This window comes from Streptopelia decaocto, assembly GCF_964273445.1.
Source record: "Streptopelia decaocto genome assembly, chromosome: 8".
Taxonomy (NCBI): domain Eukaryota; kingdom Metazoa; phylum Chordata; class Aves; order Columbiformes; family Columbidae; genus Streptopelia; species Streptopelia decaocto.
This window is the reverse complement of record NC_138662.1, coordinates 10,430,835-10,453,637: the sequence shown is the minus strand read 5'-3', so window position 1 is coordinate 10,453,637 and position 22,803 is coordinate 10,430,835. Positions and strand designations below refer to the sequence as shown.

The window sequence follows — 22,803 nt, the reverse complement described above, 5'->3', positions numbered from 1 at the left end:
GAAGTTTGCTGTTTTCAACCTACATTCGTGATAGAAGTAATACCTTACAATTTGTACTTGAAGGGATAGGCAAGCAGCTCTGGAAGATCCTCTTTTATGTTAGAGTGACTTGTGATCACAGGAGAATAAGACACAATAGCAGGTTTCAGAAAACTTTGCCTCTTTGCCTGTTTCCCAAGCAATACATCAGGATGATTTGAAGTTTGAGTGTTTTAATTATGTTGCCCCTTGGATCTTAATTCTTCCTTGTGTCAGCAGTTGTTGCAGACATGATAACAGCTTTCAAACCTCAGCTTTGTCTCATTTGTTTAACTAGGCATGATCTTCATTATCAAAGCTGTAGATTTAATTTTATTGTGAAGTGCCCTCAGATGCACAGGACAACAGATGAGGCACAAATGCAATGCATCATCTGGCTGCTGAGTCTTTGCTGAAAAAAGGTGGAACCTTCATCTTGGTGTGGGCTACAGTTCTGGAGACAGATTAATTACATGTTCAGTGTGACAAGACTTGTCACCAACCAAAAAATATTTTCCATTTTCCTTTTCTTTCTGAGTTAGTAACTTATGGTTTTGTGATTTTGCTTCTTGTATGGTAGAATATAAATTAAATTAGTACTCCTAGATGCTCTGAAGGTTTCAAATAAACTGCAGATTTATGTACAAAGACACTCATATTTATGGACTATTTTCTTATTTACTCAGGTGAAAGCAAGACTTCGTCTATGAAGTGTAATAAATTTGAAAACCGTACTCATTGTTTCTTTATGTATTCCAAAATTTTTAGCCCCAAGTAGTTATCTATTTTAATCTGGTTACTGGTGGTGACTACATGAAAAAGGAGACCCACCAATTACAGGACCACCTGTAATCTGCATGTGAAGGTACTGGTCTGTGTGTAGAAATGTCAGACACTGGCCTTCAATAAAAGATGATGATGCAACATAATCCTGCAATAATTCATAAGTCTGTATTTATTAAACTAGGTTTTGTATACATTTACCTATACCTAAAGGGCGGTTTCACTTCCCAAAGCATCAACTTGTAAAATATATAATTTCTTACAAAGAACAAGTACATTAAAGTAAATTTTAAATTTAAATTCAGGGTTGTTTAGTTTTGTTTTTACCTTGAAAGGTTTCATATGGCCTGTACTAAATAGTTGGTGTTAAGAGATTTGAATATAAAACTGTAAATTTACATCAGAAGAAGGTGAAGCCAGTCAAAAACCCTGCCTTCTGCAAAATACAGTGACTGAAGATGCTGGAAAGCCTAGGATAATAAGGTGTCAGCTAAGGCAATGAAGAAATGCAGATCTTCTCGAGCTGCTGTGACAACGAACGTCTCTCCTATGGCTCATGGCACACGGCTGAGCTAGGAATCCTCCTGCAGTCTGCTCGTTTAACCTATAGCTCAGGCTGATGAGGAGCTGCTGTCCTGACAAATGAATTCCCTCTGCTGATAAAACTAGGCCACTCGGTACAAGACTGCCTGGCAGAAGAACAAAGTGCTGTTAACTATTCATTGCAATTATGCATTTAAACACAGCAAGGTTGATGAACTAGACTCAGGTTTTTATGTCATCCTGCTACAGTCAACTTTAGAGGGAGTGCATTTCAAACACCCTTGTTTTTGGCCAAAAATGAGGCCAGTTTGCCTTGAAACATCCCCAAGGATGTCATTATAAGCATGTGGTGTGGATAAGGAAAACAGGACAGCATCTTCAGCTCAAACCTTGGTAAACTTGACTTGACAAGTTGACAGAAGGGGTCTTTTTCCACAGAGCCTTGCCTCTGGCCTTGGTGCCACTGCAGACTTTCCTTATTCATGAATAGTCAGTACTAAGAGAAAACAAATGGTGGATAGAACTGGAAACATTTAGATAAAGCACTTTCAGGTAGTAAAACATGAATGAATGCATTTAATTGTCATTTTTCTTCTCCCATATGGCTGTTAGTTTACTTTAGTCTCTACGTTATTAAAAAAAAAAAAAAAATCAGAAAATATGCCTTTAAAGTAAGTAGTTAAATGCTTCTGGCATTCAATGCACTGCATGCTTCTGTTATACAGAAACTATTCACCCACTTTTTAATATGCAATAGCATTTTAAAAGCCAGCCATGCTTTCCTTTGTGTCGTTAACAGTCTGTATCAATCTACTGCAAGACTGAAATATACCTCTGGCTGTTTTCCCGACTAGAACATGGCAATTGCGGGACAGGCTTATTCTGCACTAGAACTACATTTCTTTTAAGTAACTAAAAGTAACTTTGTTTACAGAAATTCTGTGTGAATGGCATCATGCCTGATTTGTGGAGAAGACAGCTCCTTTTAACAGACCAACCAGTGCATTGGAGAAAAACAGATGGGCCCTTTTAAAAATCCTAGTAAGGAATAATAATAAACAAGTTTGCATCTGAAATAGGTTTTGGTCTCATAGTGAACAGCAATTAATAAAGGTGGTGATGACAACTACTTGTGTCCAGAAAGATTTTGAATTTAAATGACTATATAGGTCCAAAATGGGAAACAGAATAATAAAATCCCATTTGTTCTTTCTAACTGTTTCACTGGTTAATGATCTCTGGCATGTCTCAACTTTGTTCATAATATACTGTTCAGATATATTGGAGAGGTCGTGTAAGAGTCAGAACTTGTGTCTGTATGTACATATGAGTTATCCATATATATATATATATATATATATATACATACCATTGCAGAACTAACACCAAAATTAGGAGCAAATTGCTTGTAGTTCCAAACTGTTTTCACAGGCAGTTTGATTCTGGTGGAAAATGTAAGGCTAGAGAAATTATTATGATGCTTAAATATCTCTTGGAGATCCCTCTGCTAAATTTGTGGTCTCCAGACTATGATTTTCTATTTTACAGAGCAGGGGAAGGACATCTTGGAGGCTGTCTTACCCAGCTGAACTCCCACCAGTATGAGGAAAACATTGACAGAATTCCAGTGCACCTGTCCTATCTTTCAAGCTTAAATGCAGAACTAAGCAAATTTATGGGATTGTTATTCATTGTATGTTAGAGTGGTCTAGCTGTAAACTGTCCTGTACATAGGCTATTTCTGTTGATTTTACATTTGTAGTTACCTTGTTAACACCTGCCCAGCTGTTCAATCCACTTAATTTGTTGAGTACTCACACTTCTCCCAGGTCCTAGATCTTCTGACGTTGGGTGAACTTGCAAACGTCATAGCCACACAGACTCAAAATGCAGAAATTAGGCCAATATTTACCTGTGTTTAGTAATTTGTCCCTTCTGTATTTGTGACTTGATTTCTCTGGTCAATAAACAAGGATTAGAACCAGGGACTTAAAAAATTTAAGGGGTGAGCAGTTGTAACCTCTGCTAAAAATGAATAAATACTTTGTAAGTCAGCACTACAGGCCGAAGACCTTGGGGACTGGCAGACAAGGGAAGTGTGCACTTCTAATTTCAGTGAAAGTTATGTTTTCAAGTTCAGTACTGACTGTTTGCTGTTGATGTTACTTCCAATGGAAAAGAAGTCAACATTTAGCCAATGCATCTGTAAAAAGCTGTTCAAAAATACAACTGCTCGTCTATTTAGAAAAAGCAGCTTACTTTAGATGGCAGAAACAGAAAGTAACTGTGAAATCCAAGACTATTAATATTTAAAAGTGTTTTGGTGACATAATAGATCATGAAAGTGAGGCTTGTATGGTTTGTGATATTACCAGAAATCCAAGAAGTATTTATAGCTGTCTTCACACTTGACGATTTTTTTATTGTATAGAGTACATTGATCCAAATATAACTGAAAATGATAGAAAGCTACAAAATCATGAAAGAAGAAATATTTTCTTTTGTCTCTATCTCCTTTCAGCCTCAATGTCTCATGTTTTCCATTTCCTCGCTCTACTATCTGTCAGCCCTCCTCTACCCTGGGTCCCATTTTTTACACCTAGATTTATTGGTATTTTTAGGCCCTTTGAATTCTTGTCCAATATTTCCTATTTTGAGGTGTGAAAATACCTCTAAAGCTACAGGGAGTTTGTTTGCTCTGAAAGCCAGTCAATAATTCAGTGCTTCTACGGTCTTTATTTGGACTTCCAAAGTCATTCCTTCAGTGTTACCATGTTTAAAAGCAAGTTTGAGCCTTAAGTAGGAGTGACTGGGGAAAAATCAAAATTGGCCTAAGAAGCAATCATAGAATTGACTGGAAACTTCAACCACTGTTGGACTTTTGCCCCTAAATAAATTGGGCAGGTTATAAAATCTAAGTCTTATGAACCTCTGTTTGTCACACTTAGAAACAGAAATGCTTTTTTAAAAAATTATTACTCTTCTGAAATGATTTCACGGTAACTTTTCTCTGCTATAGCAAGTACTCACTCTTTTTCTCTAATGAAATACAATTATTTAGTCCTGTCCCTAGTATTAGCTGGAAGAGGTCTGATGGAAACTCATTGGCAAGGAAAATTGAACACAACAAAACCAAAGGAGTTCTTGAAATCCCAGATGTTCAGCAGGAAGATGAAGGCTCTTATGAGTGCATTGCAGGAAACATTCGAGGAAGAAACATTGCAAGAGGTCAATTATTTGTCTATGGTAAGCAGATCAATTCATTTCTTCTTCTTTTTTTTTTTTTTTTTTTTTAACAGAGCGAGATAGTGTTCAGATGTATTTTGTAGATTAGGTCTATTAGCCCCTTACTGGAGATAAAAAATGTAGTTGAGGTTAAGCTTATTAAAAAATGATTGGAGGTCTGCAGTAACCTTCACTGAATTACATCCTCAGCAAATAAAGATATTTTGCATTAAAACTCAGATTGAAAATGTGGGCTGTGCCATGATGTAGTTGTAAAGGTTAATATGAGGCAGAAAGAAATCCCTGGTACATTTACATGAAACATTAAGGGCAGGCAAAAAGATTTACTCTCAATAGCTCACAGCAGCATAAAACTGTGCTGCCCCAGATGCAGATCAGGGAACTATTCATGAGGTTTTGGTTCATGTGAGTATAAGAAAGATTATTTCACCTCCTCTTCTAGCTGAACTATAATGCTCCTTAAACAGATGAGGGCAAAGCAGGGGAAACTCATTCCACAGCCTCCCTCTCCTTCCTCCTTGACTAAAAGTGGGGAATAATATTTCTGTGAAACTGTTCTCACTTTCCTTTTCCCTTCCTGCATGCATTAATTTCCTGTGATTCAAGTCACACATGATGGTCCCTCATAGCCAAGGTGAGTTATGTGCCCTATAGTCCCATTGTTAATACCCAGGGAAAGCAACACATTTTGACATGAATGAGAAGGGAGATCTTTTCTTTGCCTCATAAATCTTTCAAAAGAAAAGGAAAAAACAAATGTAACAGGAAAAAAGTATAGAGGGCTAGACTGAGCCTAAAATTAACATCTGTTGAGAAGACCTAGACACATTAGTTATTGGGTTTTTGTGTATTGGTGTTGTGTTTTGCTGTTGTGTTTTTTTTTTTTTTTTTAGTAAATCTCTTCTAATGAAGAGATGCAGGCTTTGCTGATAAGCTACCAGTCTCCTGCAGCCATGGCTAGTATCAAGAGCAGTGTGCTGCTGTTTTGAATATTTGATTATTTCTTTGCTTTTAGGGGGTTATTTTTGTTCTCATTGCTCACTAATTTTTGCAGAACATCAATCAAGCAGTTCCATTAAAATTAAGTTCAGTAGATTACCTGGACATGATTGATAACAGCATAGGCAATTACAGAATTATGATCAGTTAATACAATCTAAAACAATGTGCTTCTTAAATGTGCTTTGTAAATTAATTAATAGCTGCTCATAGTGAAGTATATAAACAGCACTCATAAAGCTTTTGAACAAGTTGGTGGTTTTTTTTGTATCATATTAGGAGTGGGCTGGTGTATTAGCTATGTAATTGACTTCCTTTTGCTTAATTTTTGTGCTGTTGTGCTTCTATTCGGTAGTCAGTTCGTCTCTAGGAAATAGGATTTCTTTCTTGGACACTGTCTGCTGTGATATCCAGATCTCATGCCTTAGGATCTGCGAGCAGTAAAAATGACACGTAATTAGAATCACTTTTCAGCATGGTGAGCTGTATCCCAGATAGTTTTCCATTCTGTGAAGTGGGTTGTTGACATAGTGTTATCTAGTGTTGAACAATCTTAGGGTACTGTGCAGCAGTTGTGAGCTACCCCAGGGTCATGCTCTAGAGGCAGTCATTTTAGTAGCTTTTTCTGCTAGTCTCAAAGGATAGCTATTGTCTTCCTAAAACTAATTTTCTCTATGTAAGAACTAAATATATTGCGTGTGTGTATATATATTTCTATGCATATGGAGACCTCAGCATTATGATATAATAACCTGGCCAAAAATGTTCCACAGGATATTAAGACACCAGCCAATTATGCTAGAGGCAGAGGGATGCAACTCAGTATCTCACGGGCAGGTGGCTTTGCTCAGCTCAGTCCTTGAGTACTTAGTCAAACATTTACAGAGCTCGTATGTGATTCTTGCACATTCTGTTTTTACACCACAATGAATTTATGTCAATGTGCTACAAGTATTCACATGGCGTTAGGCTAATCTGAGTAGCCCTGATTCCTTTGTGCAGTATTTGTGTTGTAAATTACAACCAAAGAACCCATGGCCTCAGGTATGTGGGTAAAACAGAGAGGTAGTATTTACAATCCATGATTTATATTAGCTACTGAATAATGATTTTGATATTTCCATTTCTGGTACACAGATACAAGTACGCTGAGAGGAGGACTGTTTTTTAGAAAGCAGGGGTCTCAATGCTTTCAGAGAGCGTGCCCAGAATTTTAGGCATCTAAAACTACTGCTTCTCCAAATTTTGGCCTTAGAATGAATAATATCTGAATTGAACTTCCTGTGCAGTAGCCACTAGATTTCTAACATTTTCCCAAGTTAGTCCTGAAGTTTAATTCCAGGGAATTGTAAAGAATTCACTTGCAATATAAAAAGAAAGTGTTGGACAAATACTAATTAGCCTTGCTCAGTTCATTAATTAATGGCAACATACCTCCAGCGAAATAATTTTTCTCCTGATTAAAATGGTTTGCATATTCTTTTCAGCACTCCCGGAATGGGAAAAAAAAATACAAAATGCCTTTCTGTCTCTCTATGACAGTTTATTTTGGGAGTGTAAGGCAAAAGGAAAACCAACGCCTTCCTACAGTTGGTTAAAAAATGGCCAGCCACTCACATCAGAGGTAAGGTTCCAAGGTTCCAGTCGTCTTGATTGCTTTCTTGTTCATCCTTTTTTTTTTTTAGAATTTTTTTTTTTTTTTTTTAGAAATTTTATTAAAGCTTAACATATCAAAACAAACAATAGCACAAATTCTTTGCAACTGAAAGCTTCCGTTCTTGGAATTCATCTTTATTGAAACTGTATGATATTGCCAGTTTATACATATATATATACACACCAATTTCTTCATATGATTTATCTTACAGATAATTGCTACAGGATATGACAGTAGGTAAGGATGTGTTTAAAAATAACAGTTAAAGTTAGGGAAAGAAGGGTCTGTCCAGAAACACTAAACACTGGTAGGAAACTAGTAGGATGCCAATTGAGTGTTGGTGGAAGAGAATTTCAGAGCTGGAATTGCAAACTGATCTGCCTGCTAAGTTTCACTTTTCTTCTGTTTCTGTTCTTAATCTGCAGGCTGGATGGACGTATAGTGTCATGCAGTATGGCCATTCTTATGTTAATCCTTTAATTGAATTAATCAGTCTGCTATGAAAATCAGATAATATGGAGGTTAATGTTTTCTGGATCTATGTGGAGGAATAATAGACTGAAAAAAACCCCATATGATATTATAATGAAAAGGTGAATAAGTGAAAAAACTCAAAGGAAAAAGAAGGACCTAGTGAAAAGTAGTGAAGTAGTAGGAGTGCAGGAGGAAAGGGGAAATCAATTGGAGCTCAAACGTTTAAGAAACCTGATCAGATACTTATGTAGATAGGTCTTTCGGAACCCAGCTTTATCTCTTTCCAGGCAGTATACTTATACTTCTATGGTGGACAAACTTTGGCCCATCCATCTTCCAATCTTCACTTGTTGGCAACCTCATGAAGAATGACTTCTGCAGCAAGAGACTCTGCTGCATTCTTCTGAGGCCAGGTTTTCCTGTTTTATTAAGCAACTATTCAGCATCTATTGGGCATAAAATGGTGTGGCCCATATGTAATGCATTTTTACTTGGAATAAAAAACACTGTGATTAATTTCTATCTAGCAAGAACAGATACAGAATAATTTCCAAAACATATGGGACAAATTAGCACCTGCTGGGTTGCAGAACCAGCACTTGTTTGACTTAGCACCACTTATTTGAAGCAATTGGAGGAGGGTCAAATCTTCCATTTGATTTTCTGCTAAACAGAGTCCTAAACAGAGCCCAACTAGCATCTGAGAAAGTTAGCCAAAATTTACTTGGATTGCACTAATTCTGAACCTCATCACTCCACTCATTGTCACCTCTTCCTAGGCAAGATTATCTAGTTTCTCTCTCTTTGAAGACAGCAATATTTAGAATCTGTCACTCTTCAATTGCATCATGTCAATAAAAAAGAATAAAACACTCTATAGATGCATTTTCAACCAATGTTTTCACAGTACTTACAGTGTATTGTAAATGAAATACTTCAGGCAACAAAATGCTGAATGTTATTGCTCAATGGACAAAATGGGTAGTTTAGAGGTGAAAGTACAAGGGAGGTGTAATAAAATATTCAGTCTGTCACAGCACCCTGCTTGTTGGAAATATCACAGGAAGAATACCTTCCAGACACTTTCCACCTTGGGGCTGATTCTGAGGGTATTGTCTACTCTTTGTCAAACCTTTCTGCTGACCACTTAGTTGGTCATCCCTGCATTATTCCTGCTTGTGTACATGATGTGCTTTATTCTTCTCTTTGTCTGCATAGCTCAAAAGAGGCAGCAGAGAATGATGGGGAATTCAGCATGTGTATGAAACACAAGTGTTGCTTCAGAAGGGGCTTTTACATTCAAAGAATATTTGTAAAAATAGAACGCTTCAAGAGAATAGCAAACAGCCTGAAGGTAAAACTAAGTACTCAAAAAAAGATATATGTAGCGAGAGCCTCCAAAAAAAATCATAACAGTGGATAAGAAATGTAATGTTGTTAATTACTTTGCGATATACCAACCATACGGCCACAGCCTGTGCTTTCATCAAATTTGCAACAAGGTTGGGCTGGATCAGTTCTTGGTTGGGAGACCTCCAAGGAAAAGCCAGAGTATTGGAAAAATAGAGCTCCATGGCTTAATAGGTGGCTGTTTCCCCTCTGCAAACACCACAAGAGAAATCCCTCAACAGGCTGTGTAACTGGCTTATCTGTGGCAACATGGCAAGCTAGGTTATATACATCCAGCGGTTCACAAACACAGTTTAGATTCTTGTAGCTGTTCGGCAAAAACTGTACTGAATACTCTAGCAATGTGTGCTCCCATTACTGCTTCAGAAGCAGCAGAGCCAGGCTAAAATAGCTGCATAATAATAAGAATATTTGTTATTTCAGAGTTACATTTGGTGATGGAATTTATATTCCCTGTTGTGGGTTTCTTACGCACTGATCTGTTTTAGCGAACATATTCTCCTTCTCAGTGTTACACTTTGCAGTGAAGCTATTATTGTCTCTGGAGGCTAGTAATTGTAAAATCACAAAATATTTAGCTTTAAGTTATGCTTGTAGCATGAAACAGGCTTTTGTCTATTTTCCAAAACAGAGCAAATAAACCTCATTTTAATACACCAAAACTCAAGCTCTGATCCAAATTTATCTACTGTGTGGTTTCCTGTATTTCAGCAGAATTGCACCAAAGAAACTTAGTGTATATAGAAATGCGAGCCATGAGGAGCATGCTCTCCCTCTGATCTGAACATCCGCCTGTAGGTTTCCAATAGGAATGTCCAAGTGTTGACTTCCAGTAGAGCTTTTTCAGTGGATCATTTTTCTGTGACTTGTGATCTAATGACATGTGAAATGTTTCCATTATTTGAGCACCTCTTTCTCCTATGGAGCTTTTCTGATCATCTTAGATTATCATCATGAGATTCATCTAATCAAACGAGGCGGGTAGGGCATGCTTCACCGTGCCCCCAGACAGGGCTGTAGATGTTGCTCCTCCAGCGTGGAGCAGCCGTTCCTGCCCTGCAGTGGCTTCTTCTGCATCTGCTTCATGATGAAGCATACCCACAGATTCACAGTTCAGCAATGCAGAGAAACACGTCACAGCTGGAGCATCTGGGCAAACCTGCCTAAGGCAATGGTTCTGCAAGATTTGCCTGGAGTTCTTGAAAAGTTTGAAGACCTAAGAGGTCTGAAAACATAACCACCATCATATAGTTGATGTATACATCATATTTCTGATGTATTCATTCACGTTGCTTCTAATAAAACAATTCTGCTTCTGAATTATGATCAGGTGCATCAGTATGATACCAAAAAACATTGGGATTGTGCACTCATTGGCTCTGTCAATGTTTTTTTTTTGCTTGTTTTTCTACTATCAGGAAAGAATTCAAATAGAAAATGGAACTCTTATCATACCTATGTTGAATATGTCAGACTCTGGCCTCTATCAGTGCGTGGCAGAAAATAAGTACGATACTATTTATGCCAATGCTGAGTTGCGGGTGATAGGTGAGTAAATGTCACTAAAATGAGTAGGTACTTAGTACAACAGGACACTCATTCAAAAAAATTGAAATTAAGAAATGAGTAGATTAAATTCCACCTGGCTGCTTCGCTGCTTGCTCTTCATCTCCCATGTATGAATGGTTTGGTTTTGTATTTAGGTTCTGGTTTGTGGTTTTTTTGTTTGTTTGTTTTATTTTGTTTTGTTTTGGTTGTTGTTGTTTGTTTGTGGTTTTGTTTATTTGTTTGTTTTGTTTTGTTTTCTTTAATTTCACTACTGGTTTGGGGGAAAAAATCTAATCCCATGTGTGGTCTTTTTATACACAGAAGTTTAATGAATGCTGTTTCCAAATTAGTATTTTGAGTTTTTAATAGCTATTCTGCATTTTCTTAAAGTCATTTCAGAAAGTTGGAAAAATAGTTTTAACTATTAAAAAAAGAGCATATGGCAAATATGCCCATAAAAACAAATATTAAAAACATATAGCAAGTAATCCCATTAATATTTACCAGAGATGCATATACAATGGAATTTGTTTATATATCATTAGAAGTATTTTGGTATAGATATCCAAATATAAAGTTTGTTCAACAGCTAAATCTAGTAAAACCAGAAAAACACAGACTTTAAGAGCACCTAGCTGTTGTACAGAACTTGAGTTTTTTCCTTCTCCAAGAGTGAATTTTGACATAAATTACTGGACAAATAAACACATTTTCAGAAAACTGTGTTCATGAACAGAAAGCCATTGAAAACTGTATTTGTGATTGAATACTCTAAACTCTACAGAAGAATACATGTGACTGGGGTCAGGATTGTGATGTTTATCCTGCTGACATAGCTCTGCTTAGGAACCTCAGCTCTTCATTGCAGATAAACCCGTTCTCCCAGTCTGCAGATAACTCAAGGGAGATATTGTCAGAGTAGACAGTTCCTAGCTAGACGGTTTAGAAACAGCATGAATAAGATACAATTAATTCCATTCTTTGGTACTTAAATACATTTTTCATGTTTGATATATCTACTTTTGCAGGAACCTCAAAAGCAAAGCAATTATTAGACTCACCTACCATGTAACTTGAAGAGAAGAATTTAGAGAGTTAATTTAGTAACTTCTCAGCTGCATACTATTCTGCTCTTCTTTTTTCTTTTCTATTTTTAGCTGCAGCACCTGATTTTTCCAAAAATCCTGTGAAAAAAATGTCTGTTGTTCAAGTTGGAGGTGAAGTTACAATTGGTTGTAAACCAAGTGCTTCTCCCAGAGCAGTTATTAACTGGAGAAAGGGCTCAGAGGTTCTGCGCCAGAACAAAAGGTACCATCATAAACCAGTTTCTGGATTGTTGAGTGTTCTCTGTTTAATATCATTTAAACATCACCAAAACACAGCTGACTTAGTATTGCTTTTGACAGCTCATTGATGGAAAACTTTGATGCTGAAGGCCTATTTTATCTTTAGCAGTGGCCATAAAGTTCTGCAGATATAAAGCTGGTTGAGAACAAAGCCAAATACACACGGGTAATTGTATGATACATACGTTTGTGTTCATCAGCAGTTAATTCACTGCAACACTGTCAGAGCTGACTGTTTACCACACGCAAAGCCTGAGTGAATCAGCTTCAAGTAGGAGAAATCAGTGGAGGCTTCAGGGAAGTGGAATATACCCCCAGGCTGCAGCATAATTGCCTAGCAGCTGTACAGGTTGTATGATAACCCAAAGCTAATTCAGCCTCTATATTCTCTCTTTTTTCTGTTTAGCAGGATTTAGTCACTGGACCAGCACACTGGTGCACTCACCAACTGATATGGGGATGCATGGTCTTCGGCAGGGCTTTGCTGATGCTTGGTCTGTGTTGGCTGATAGCTTATTTGTGAGTTGCCATAAACCATCTACATGCTAATATATATTGAATGCTAGAGCATTAAAATCAAAAGCAACTGATTGACTTGAATAAGTTGTGAGTAGTACACACAGTATACAACCATGAGGACATTTTCATACACAACTGTGGACAGATGAATGAAATGGGCAACAGTGGCCAAGAACTGTAATCTTTCTTAACATCTCTTTCAGTTCACGAATACAAGAGCAACATAATTTTATCACATGATTGTTTTCAAAGATTTTAAACAGAATCAGTGATTAATAAAGCTCTGGAAATTAAACACAATATTTTGCACACAGGACCAGTTGCTCGAGGTTAGTTGGGTCACATAAGACTCAAAATAAGTTTAATTCATTAAAACAACATTATTCAAAGCTGTGACACAAATAAATATTTCCCTATGCCATACTGAAGTAATGTACAATGCAGATAAAAGTAAACTGCAGAAGTATATGTGAAAGTGCAAATCTAACAAGAGGTATTTCACACAGGTACTTGCAATGAAACAGAAATATTTGGGTAAGCAATTCATACAACAGGACAGGGAGAACTTTCCAATGATTTTTCACCTGCTTTCAGAAATGGCAGTTTTATTTTCAGTTCAACTGCTCAGCTAATGATAAAAAATATTTTTCTAACTAGTGCTCAGTCAAATCTTTCTATTTGTATTTTGATTTTACAGTCTATTAATCCAAAATTATTGTTCATTCCTATCAGACGCAGCCTATTCCTACAGTATGTAGAAAACAGGCTCAGTGTAGTTTGTGACTGGTAATCTCTAGATTTTCTGACACTGATGAGAACAGGATCGAGGAGAGTGCTGTTTAAAACTTATAATTTAAATTACTGAATTAAGCCTAGATCTGGAGGTTCTAGTACCACCATATTCCCTATCTGATTTGCTTTTAAAAATATTTACATACCACATACAGCATTTAATTAAGCTTCTGTATTAATTTACTAAGAATAATTATAAAAGCACGTTGTAATTTCTGAGCATCCCAGAAGGCCTTATATTCAGCTTAGCTCCAACAAACAAAAGGAACAGGATTTACACTGAGGCAAAGGGAGAGACCATTTAAGCTCTCCATGTGCAAACAGTGCATCCACTGGTGCAAAGTAGAATTTATGAGATTTTTTTATTATTATTAAATAACAACATGGTTAATGTCACAGTTTTAAAGAAGATAAAATAACTCCTCTATGCACTGTTTTCCAGAGATCTTTGTGACAGGAAACAGAAAAATGAAATAAGGATTTCTATGTCAGTAATTAAAGTACACAGCTAATTAAAGTACTAAAATCACATGTATCTTTGCTCATAAAAAAGGAAGAAATCTGCTCTTCCTTTCCCTCTATATATGATTAAACTCTGACATATCACAGACAGATTAATTATTTTAACTGAAGCTTTACTTATTTCTGCTCCTGTTTTATTGTGCAGCATTTATATTTTCTATGGAGTCCTTTGCTAGTGTGTGGAGTTTTCTTTTTTTCTATTTAATCTGGTTGGGCTATAAATGCTAAAAAAAAAAAAAAAAAAAGAAATACCAATCTGACAGCAAAACTGATGGACACGTTGCTAAATAAGTCAGATCACATAGCTTCTTCAGAATGGTTTAGACAAATTCAATCTTTTGTTATGGAAATAGTGCAGCTAGACCTATTCTACCCAAGGGGAAAAAGAGTATTCTTTCTATTTCACCTTATTCCTTTCACTCATGATAATAGTTTATTCCTGAGAGTCATTCATGCATGGTCATTGCTTTCTCTGATCATCTGAGCTCTCGCTATGGCAAGATAACCCTGCTTTATATTAATGTTAGTTTGTAAGTATGTAAAGAGAAGTGTGCTAACTAGGAAGAGCTAATTAATAGGCTATTCATATGAATAAAAACACAATGAAATATTTTTATTTCCTGTGAGGGTTTTTTATCAAGCCTTTCTAAGTTTACAAAGCTGCAGTATTTGGGGCCCCGCTATTTGAAAAATATCTTAACATTTTCTGAGTCTGCAGTGTAATCTGCTGAATCTCTTGCTGCTGCCCAGCAGTGAAGGTCCTCAGCCCTCAGTCACCTTTTCTTGGCACAGACAGTTTCCCCCACCCCTGCTTGTCTCTCCCATCTTCTCTGTAGTTAAAACATACAGTTTTCCAGATCTTCAACTCTTTGTATGCTCTGATTTATTTAGAACACTTCATTGCATTTGACACAATATGCACTTACATATTGTACCCTCATTCATGTGGCTGACCCCTTGAGTAGTGGAATTTATCTTCGGTTCATGCTGCTGGCAACCTGAGAGAGATGATTCAAGGTTATCATCTGTAGGAATCAAAAAGAAATTCCACTAATTCTGGCTGTTTATACCTGCTCACTCTTCACCTGTTCTCTCAATCAGCTTCTCTGGACCATCTATCAGTACAGCTTCAGGTTTTCTATTGTGCAATTAACCTCCTTCTTTGCATCGAAGTTTTGAGAAACAGGCTTTTTGGAGCAATACCACTTGTCCAATGGGCAACTGTCTGAAAGTATTTTGTTTGTCCTTTGCTGAATGCATGACTTTTTCCTGGTATGTGCTGTGGATTTTAGCTCAATGTAGAAATGAAATACAACAAAGAAAATGAACAAACTTCATGCACTGAACTCCCACCCTGTGGAGTTTGATACAGATGTGAGCTATTTTCATGTGTCTCATATACTCTCAATAAGTGCAATGGGAGTTTTCTTCATCTCACTTCCCACATATATCATTTCATGTGTCCACTGAGAAAAAGAGAAAAAGAAAGAGGAAAAGGGAACAATTCATATATTAAATAAAGCAAATTTGCAAGTCTAGACAATGATCTCATCACAAATGTATGTCTTGTTATTGCCTTCAGTGGATTCAGGATCAGGACCCTCAGGAAAACTTATTTTACAAAAATGATTTTTTTATTGAAGCATTCTAATAAATGGGAATTGGAACCCACTTTGCTTAACCAGAGGGAGGTGCTATTCCCTCACCATGAGTTGAGGATCCCCAAACACTGTAATGAATGCATATAAACATATGTGATTCACTCCACTCAGAATTTAAATGAGGATAGCTGAAGGAAAACTGAGAAATGAGGTAGGCTGAAAGAATGCATTAGTCATACATAGCACTTTCCATGCATTAATAATCAGTAATAAGCAAATATGCATAATTTAAGTCCTTTTCGGGGACTGGACAAGCATGTTTAGGGGTCCTTAAACTATGCTCAATAGTCGTTGGATCCTACACTTGCTCGTAGGACACAGTTCAGTCCAAGCTCTGTGAAAGATGGTGACTGATTTTCTGCTATAAATAAAGCTGCTCTGTGTAGAAAATTCTCTCTCCCATGCCATGCTTCCTTTTGGTGTTTTGCACTCAAGTTATTGCTGTTTCTCAAAAGAAACGTGGGAGAATGGTTAAGCACCAAAATGAAAAGATGTCTTTCAACAACTATATGCAAAGAAAACTCAGCAGATGTAGTGACTGTAGACTTCTAACACTATGGGTGGGGGGAATTATCTGGTAATTGCTGAGATCTTACAGCTGCCCCTTGGAGTCTCAAACTCAAGGGGCTTCCCCTGCTCCTGTGTGAAATGCAAGGACCCAGCAGGTTTCATTAAGTAAAGGGCTGGATCTGCTCACGGTTGTGCGCTGCATCTGGATTGCTCTATCTGTCCCCTGGGCAGGACTATTCCACAGCCTTCTGAGTGCTTACAACCATCATCTGCTTCTGCCTTTCTTCTGCTGCTCCATGTTCTGAGGCAGATTCCAAAACCATATACAATTTAACACATTTCAAACTTGTTTTATTATTTGGGAAATGTGTCTTGTGACTGCTGTTGGAAATAGAGAAATAGGGTGTTAAAAAAATAAAGGCAATTAATTGGTAAATAGGAGAAGTCCTCAATCCACTGATCAAATACAACATACAAAACACATTGTATTGTGAAATAGCCTTTCAGCTTGAACCAATTTGAGAAGAAATGTGTCAGGGCAGTTCAACAAACTTCAATGAAACATTTCAATTACCAGAATGTCAACACTGTTTGTCTAGCTTGTACAGAAACCTTCCAGAATATCCATTATCCTAACAAAAAAAATCTGCTTGGAGAGGAATCAAGACAAAATGGATTGAAAATTCCAAAATTTACACTACTAACAAAGGAGGAGATTGATGTCACTTAACTTTTATTTAGCTGAAGTCAATATGCAGTCTAAGGTAGTTATTTATTTTTTCTTGGCAGGCACCTCCATCTCAAACAAGATGCCTAACTTTTAGATGAGCAAAACTAAGGGAATGCAACCCATCCAGAGTGTTTGAAAAAACCCCTACCTAGATATGTTGAAGTCAGACCAGATGAGTAGCACAGGCAAAGCGAAGCTTTGCTCCTCATGCTGCTTACTGCCACAAACTACCCTGCTTTTTGCACCTGCTATTAAGGAATAAAAGTAGTACAGGCATTTGTATGCTGGTAGTGAGTTTCACGTAGAACACATTTTCTTATGCACTTACCATTCTATTCCCAGCTTTCTACAGCAATGTAGCTGGGTGAATAGCAATGGAACATTAATATTACTATTATTTTATTTTTTAAGTCTGGTTTTTGAAGCCTGGATTAAGTGTATCTCCATTTTTATGCTTCTTGCTTTTCTACGACAAGAAGCTTAGCATAGCTTTGATGATATGCCTTAACCCTCCTATCTTATCAGTGTCTGTGTGCTTGTAAAGAAGTTCATTTCCTATTTTAGATTTTAAATAGAGCACTTGAAGTGTGGGCATCAGCAATCAGAGCAATTCCAGATATCTTAGACACCATGGCTGTAAGTCAACATGAATACAAATTAAGCTTATCTCTTGATGAAATTCTAATTTTGCTTGAGGAACCAATGGAATTGATTCCACATCTGCTAAATTTGATTAATCACTTCAGTTCCATTCCTTGCTAACAAACAGACTGACAGAAATCAAAGGCATGGATTTACCTGTCTGTTTTCAGTGCTTGGCCTGAACTTACATATTAAGACATGAAAACTCCTACAAAACTTGATACTGCTGTATGGAATTGCTTTGTTTTTTCATCTTTCAGGCCACTACTACTGCATATTTGGTGCTAATCAGGCGAAAACCATCATTACACCTTTCCCAAGGGAATGCTGAGATCTTCAAGGAGTGTTCTATGTTCTAGCCATAAAATGCCTCAGACTGACCCAAAATACCTTCAGTCTTTCCTTCTTTCTGTTCTCCATGTTTCCAGTTATTTCTGTCTTCTCCCCCAAGCTGAGAGCGAAGGCAGGGGAGTGGAAAGCATATGAGTGAAAGATGGGGCAGGGAGGGATGATATAAGAAGGAAGAATGAGCACAGATGAGGGAAAAAAGACAATACTTTCTTTTTCTTCTTAATCTTATTTTGCTTTGTTTTTCCTCCCCTTTCTTCTTTCTCTGTTATCTTTCCATTTGAATTCAATCCACTGCAGAGTAATGAGAAGGCAGAAGAGGACCCCTATTGCTACTTGACCCAATGAAACACTGGCAGGCAGCAGACAGAGAATATTAGTACAGTGGAAGACATAAAAAAAGGCTTTTCCTTTCTTTTCTTTCTCCTTAGAGAATTTCCTTATGGAGAAAGCCAATAAACCTAATTTCATCATGTGTTACTGACTACTTAATGGAATAGTGTTTAGCACATCAGATAGCATGAGTATCAAGTAAGCAAATGAACCATATGTTCTCATATATAAGAAAGAATGACAACCTGCATGATGCTGGATTTATTACAATTTCACTTCTGTATGACACCTCTCTAGTACAATTTTAATTTTTTCCTACTCAACTCCTGGGAACCTTGTTAAGGAGAGCCTTTCTGAGGGGCTGTCCTACATGCTGAGCTGTCCCAAGAAATCTATCACTCTTCTGTGTCACATGGAGTTGGAATAAACTAAACTCCAGTGAACATCAGGGCTGCGCCCTCTCTCCCTTTCAGTTCATGTTCTGTCCCTGCTTCATAGGCATATTCTGATTGAAGCTCAGGACTTGATCCAAAGCCAGCTACTCTCATTGGAGTTTTTCCATTGAATTCAGCAGGCTTGAATCAAGGTTCCTAATTAGGAGTTTGCACAAAAAATAATGAGAGAATGCAACCTTCTGTGCGTCTCTTCTTGTCCAAGTCATACTGCCATGTGCACCATTATCATTGCACTGTTCTGGTGTGTATTGCCATAGCATACAGAAATACTAGGACTGGATGAAAAATGTGCTGCACAAACACCAAATAAAAGGTAGCTCCCGATCCCAAAAGTTTCCAACCTAAGAGTAACATTAGAGGTAACAGATGGATCAGGAGATGTTGGGGAGGTGATGTAGAAAGGAGCAGTAAGATATTCTTAACATGACAGGCAAATGGACTGCTTCCAGCCATGCTGTAGGCAAGATGAATGAAGAGTCTTCTAGGGGGGAGTTTCTGGGATCATTTTGAATGTGAATTGTTCTGTGAGTGAAAGCACAAAAACAGCACCTTGAAAATGTGGCCAATGCTTGGCCAACCTCAACGGTTTGTAGGAAGATACTAACACCTCTGTTTTAGCCATTCTTTTCTATAAGAACTAAAAACTTTTCAAATTTACAGTGAAAGGATGATTCCATTGAAGGAACACAGAGGGGTGGTAGAAGATTATGCACACACTAAAAAGCCATAAAATGTCTATGTTCTGTGTTATTTTGAGCAAGGATGTTGGTCTAAGGCTTCAGGAAGCCACATACAGTCCTAATAAGCATAAATTCTACAGGCCAGTGAGGATTGTGCTGGTGTTTCCTATAAGCCACCAGGCAGGCCAACATAGGAGTGCAAGACGCTGGAGTTGATGGAGCTAAAGACATGAAGGCAGAGGCCTCTGCACCTGAAAGAAGATGAGTCGTCAGTATGGAAGCTGAAATTGCTGAAGATGAACAATTTCTTCCCCAGTACTGTGTATCTGTTACGGGTGTGTGCATGTGAACATGCTGTCCTGGGTTTCTGAAAGCAAGCCAGTACCACGCTGTGTACCTGGTGTGAGTTGCTTGTTGCATACACAGAATACTTTAAAGTTAACAGCAGGTTTTATTGTACTTTTATTTTTGAAATATGTTCTGACAAGCATGTAGGGAAGAAGATTCCTATAAGTGAATTGAACTCCCACGCAGAGGGTAATTCAGCACCTTATGTACTGTTTCAGTTCTACTTAAGTCTCATATTAAGGGCTTAGTTTCACATCTGGTGTGAATTCGGTTGTATGAATGGCTGTGTCTGAACTCCTAATAATGTCTGAATCATAAATATAATGACTAATGGTAGGATTAGATTGAATAGTAGTAGTGTGGGTATACCATCCTATGATGAAAGAATCTTTCTCTGATGTACTGCAGTTACAAAGATTTCATAAAAACAGCAGAAGTTGTTGGCAAATAGAAAAAAATTCCAACCTTTTTCTTTGACAATTCAGTTCATTTTTTTACCAGAATTCTTAAACAAGAATTTTTGCGAAGTCTGGTTCCTGGTCCTTTCCTTCTCAGTGTACTACTTTATCACTATTTTTTTTTCTACTATGAATGTTCAGACTAATCAACATACAGCTACATAAACATGGTGTTTCATTATGTCCTGTGCACAATGTAGAATAATAACTAAGAAATCTTCCGTTTTTCCTGGACATGCTAAAGTATGGGTCTTGTCTCAGTCCAGGACTAAAATATAATACATCTCTTCTCTAATGACATCCACTGTTCAGATGCAGATTTGAAATAGGGCAAAGGCAGATACAGGGAAGAGAAGAGCCATAAATAAGCATATCTTTTAAATATGACAATGAGACCAAGTACTGTATGTGATAAAAGACCAGAAATGTATGTGTTTGTTTAACGCAAAAGACTGAGCATGAACAGTCTCACAAGCACCTTAAAACTGTCACAAGGATTTAAAAAGCTGAAAGGATTAAAACTTGGCAGCAACATTTTTGGGGGTTGCTTGTTTGTTTTGTTTTATCTCTAAACTAGTTGTTTGGTTGGCACATCTGCCTTTCCCATACACACAGAGCTTCTGTTGCCCACTATCCCCTGGCTGCAAGTTTTGAGACATATTACTACAATAGATTTAACCACATGTCTACAGATGTGGTATTTTTGTTACTCTTTTCTTTGGTCATCACATAAAACCATCTGCCTCACATTTAATATTTGAGTATATTATAGACGGCACAGAACAAATTTTTCTATTTGATGTTAAAGAGGGTTCCATCTCCTGAAAATATTGTATTTTGTCTGGAAGCTTCATGATGGGATACAACTGAGTTCAGATGTCTGTATATATCTACATAAAATAAATATTTGTCCCAAATTGCAAAGGTTCTATGTGAAAATAATGTTCCTTTCTAGGAACAGAGGGCAATTTTAGGAAATAGCACGGAACAATGTTATAATGTCCCCTTCTATCACTGCTAATATAATTATTTTATAAAATATTTTAATAAGACTGTTCAGCTAGATTGTGTAATTTTGTTTTGATCCAAATAGTTAACACAGAGTATAATGGCATTTATTTTATTTCCAGTTGTTAGTCAACTCTGAAGCTCATTTATATCAGCATGCAGATAAGGAAAATCTTCTTTTAAACATAGTTTATTAAATGGCAATACTATTAACATACAAATTATGCTCAGAATAGGATAAACAGGTACAAAGACCATTAACATATAACACAGACAGTTGGATCTCAGATGGGACTCAGTGGGACCTTTTCAAAAATACCAGAGCTGTCATCAGCAGGTACAATTCATTCACTCAGTCAAACTTTACTCGCATTTACATCTGCATAAATCACTAGTAATTCTGAATCACTTGAGAGCTGTGCTCTTATTTCTGCACCTCACTTCTCCTTGTACTTTTTAGTTCAGCCTTTCATGCTTTTCATTCTTTGTAAAATTAGAAAAGTCAGATATTGGCTTAATGTCTGCTATCAAATCTGAATAAATTTATAAACAATATATCTTTTCATAGCCTATGGAAGCAAGAGTGTTTTTGCTCTTGATCAGTAAAGTGAGACTGAGAAGACATAGTTTCAAATAGGATTTCTCAGATAATAAAAATTACTTTGCCTCTGATTTCATCAGATCCAGAAGTGTCAGACACTTGATGATAGAGGCAGACAGAAGAAGAGTGAATCTTTACATTAAGTATCAGGGTTACTTTATTTTGAAAGGAATTATTTTATGCCCTTGAAGAGGTAGCTGCCTTATTGGCAGTGCTGAAATCTACCAAAATCAAGTAAGCTTGATTCACTCCCAGTTTTACACCAATCCAGCTCAACAGATTTTGATCAGAATTTCAAAGACATTCACAGTATTGAATTAATTCAATTCATATCCATGAATTAAAATTGCATGTCTCTCTAAAACAAGCTGAACAATAAAGAAGTGCACAAAAATTACTTCTACTGCACTTTAAAATCTAGTGAGTTGACACCTCTTTCTTTTCTCATGTTTTATTTTTCTATCAGCCTTGTTAAATACATATTATTCTTTCATGCTCTTAAGATCAAAGCAAATAGCCATCAACAATCTTTTGTTCACATGAGACAACACTTTTGGAGATGGTTTGTTTGGCCTGGTTAATTAAAAGCGCTACCTATCGTCCCTGCATGATTTCTCAAGTTCTTTGCTTAAAAAGTATGTGTGACAATTTTAATGAGCTCTCACTTCTTTCCAGTCTTATGTCTTCTGCAGAAAAATTGCAAACTGTGCTTTTTGAATGTTACGCAGAGTTTGACACCATCATCTTGGGTAGACTATTTGTTTTCCCTTTCTGCTTGCAATGCTTATCTTGTACACTAATGGAGTCACTCAGAGAGGACAAGGATGTAGATCAATCCAGTGGAATGAGCAGTTTAAAAAACAAACAAAAGAACATTGCTTACACTATACTTATATAAAACAGGGAAAATATCACAAATTTTTGTGGGACTAAAGATCTGAAGAGGCTCAAAGAGCTTAGGTTTCATTCCTGAAGACAGATTTCATCCTACATAGCAGGGTGCTATCTCTAGATCCAGGTCACTCAGTGCTGGGAAAGGACTATGGTTCCTTCCACTGCATCCTTACCCCGCCCTTGCCCTCTGCCACGGGCATCCTGCAGATAGAAAATTGGATAGTCATGTCCCTCAACTGGGCTTTAATAGCTGTCTTGTGTTCTTGTGATCCAGATGA

At 37.1% G+C, this 22,803-nt stretch overlaps 1 protein-coding gene across 1 annotated transcript in view; it reads left to right on the top strand.

Annotated features, from left to right (window-relative positions):
* LOC309443302 (contactin-6-like) overlaps window positions 1-22,803 on the top strand; it is a 140,323-nt gene that overhangs the window by 90,133 nt on the left and 27,387 nt on the right. Inside the window, exons 8-11 of the mRNA XM_082060086.1 lie at window positions 4,406-4,590; window positions 7,077-7,213; window positions 10,549-10,678; window positions 11,836-11,986. Coding sequence (XP_081916212.1) covers window positions 4,406-4,590; window positions 7,077-7,213; window positions 10,549-10,678; window positions 11,836-11,986 — 603 coding nt within the window. The remainder of the gene's footprint in view (window positions 1-4,405; window positions 4,591-7,076; window positions 7,214-10,548; window positions 10,679-11,835; window positions 11,987-22,803) is intronic.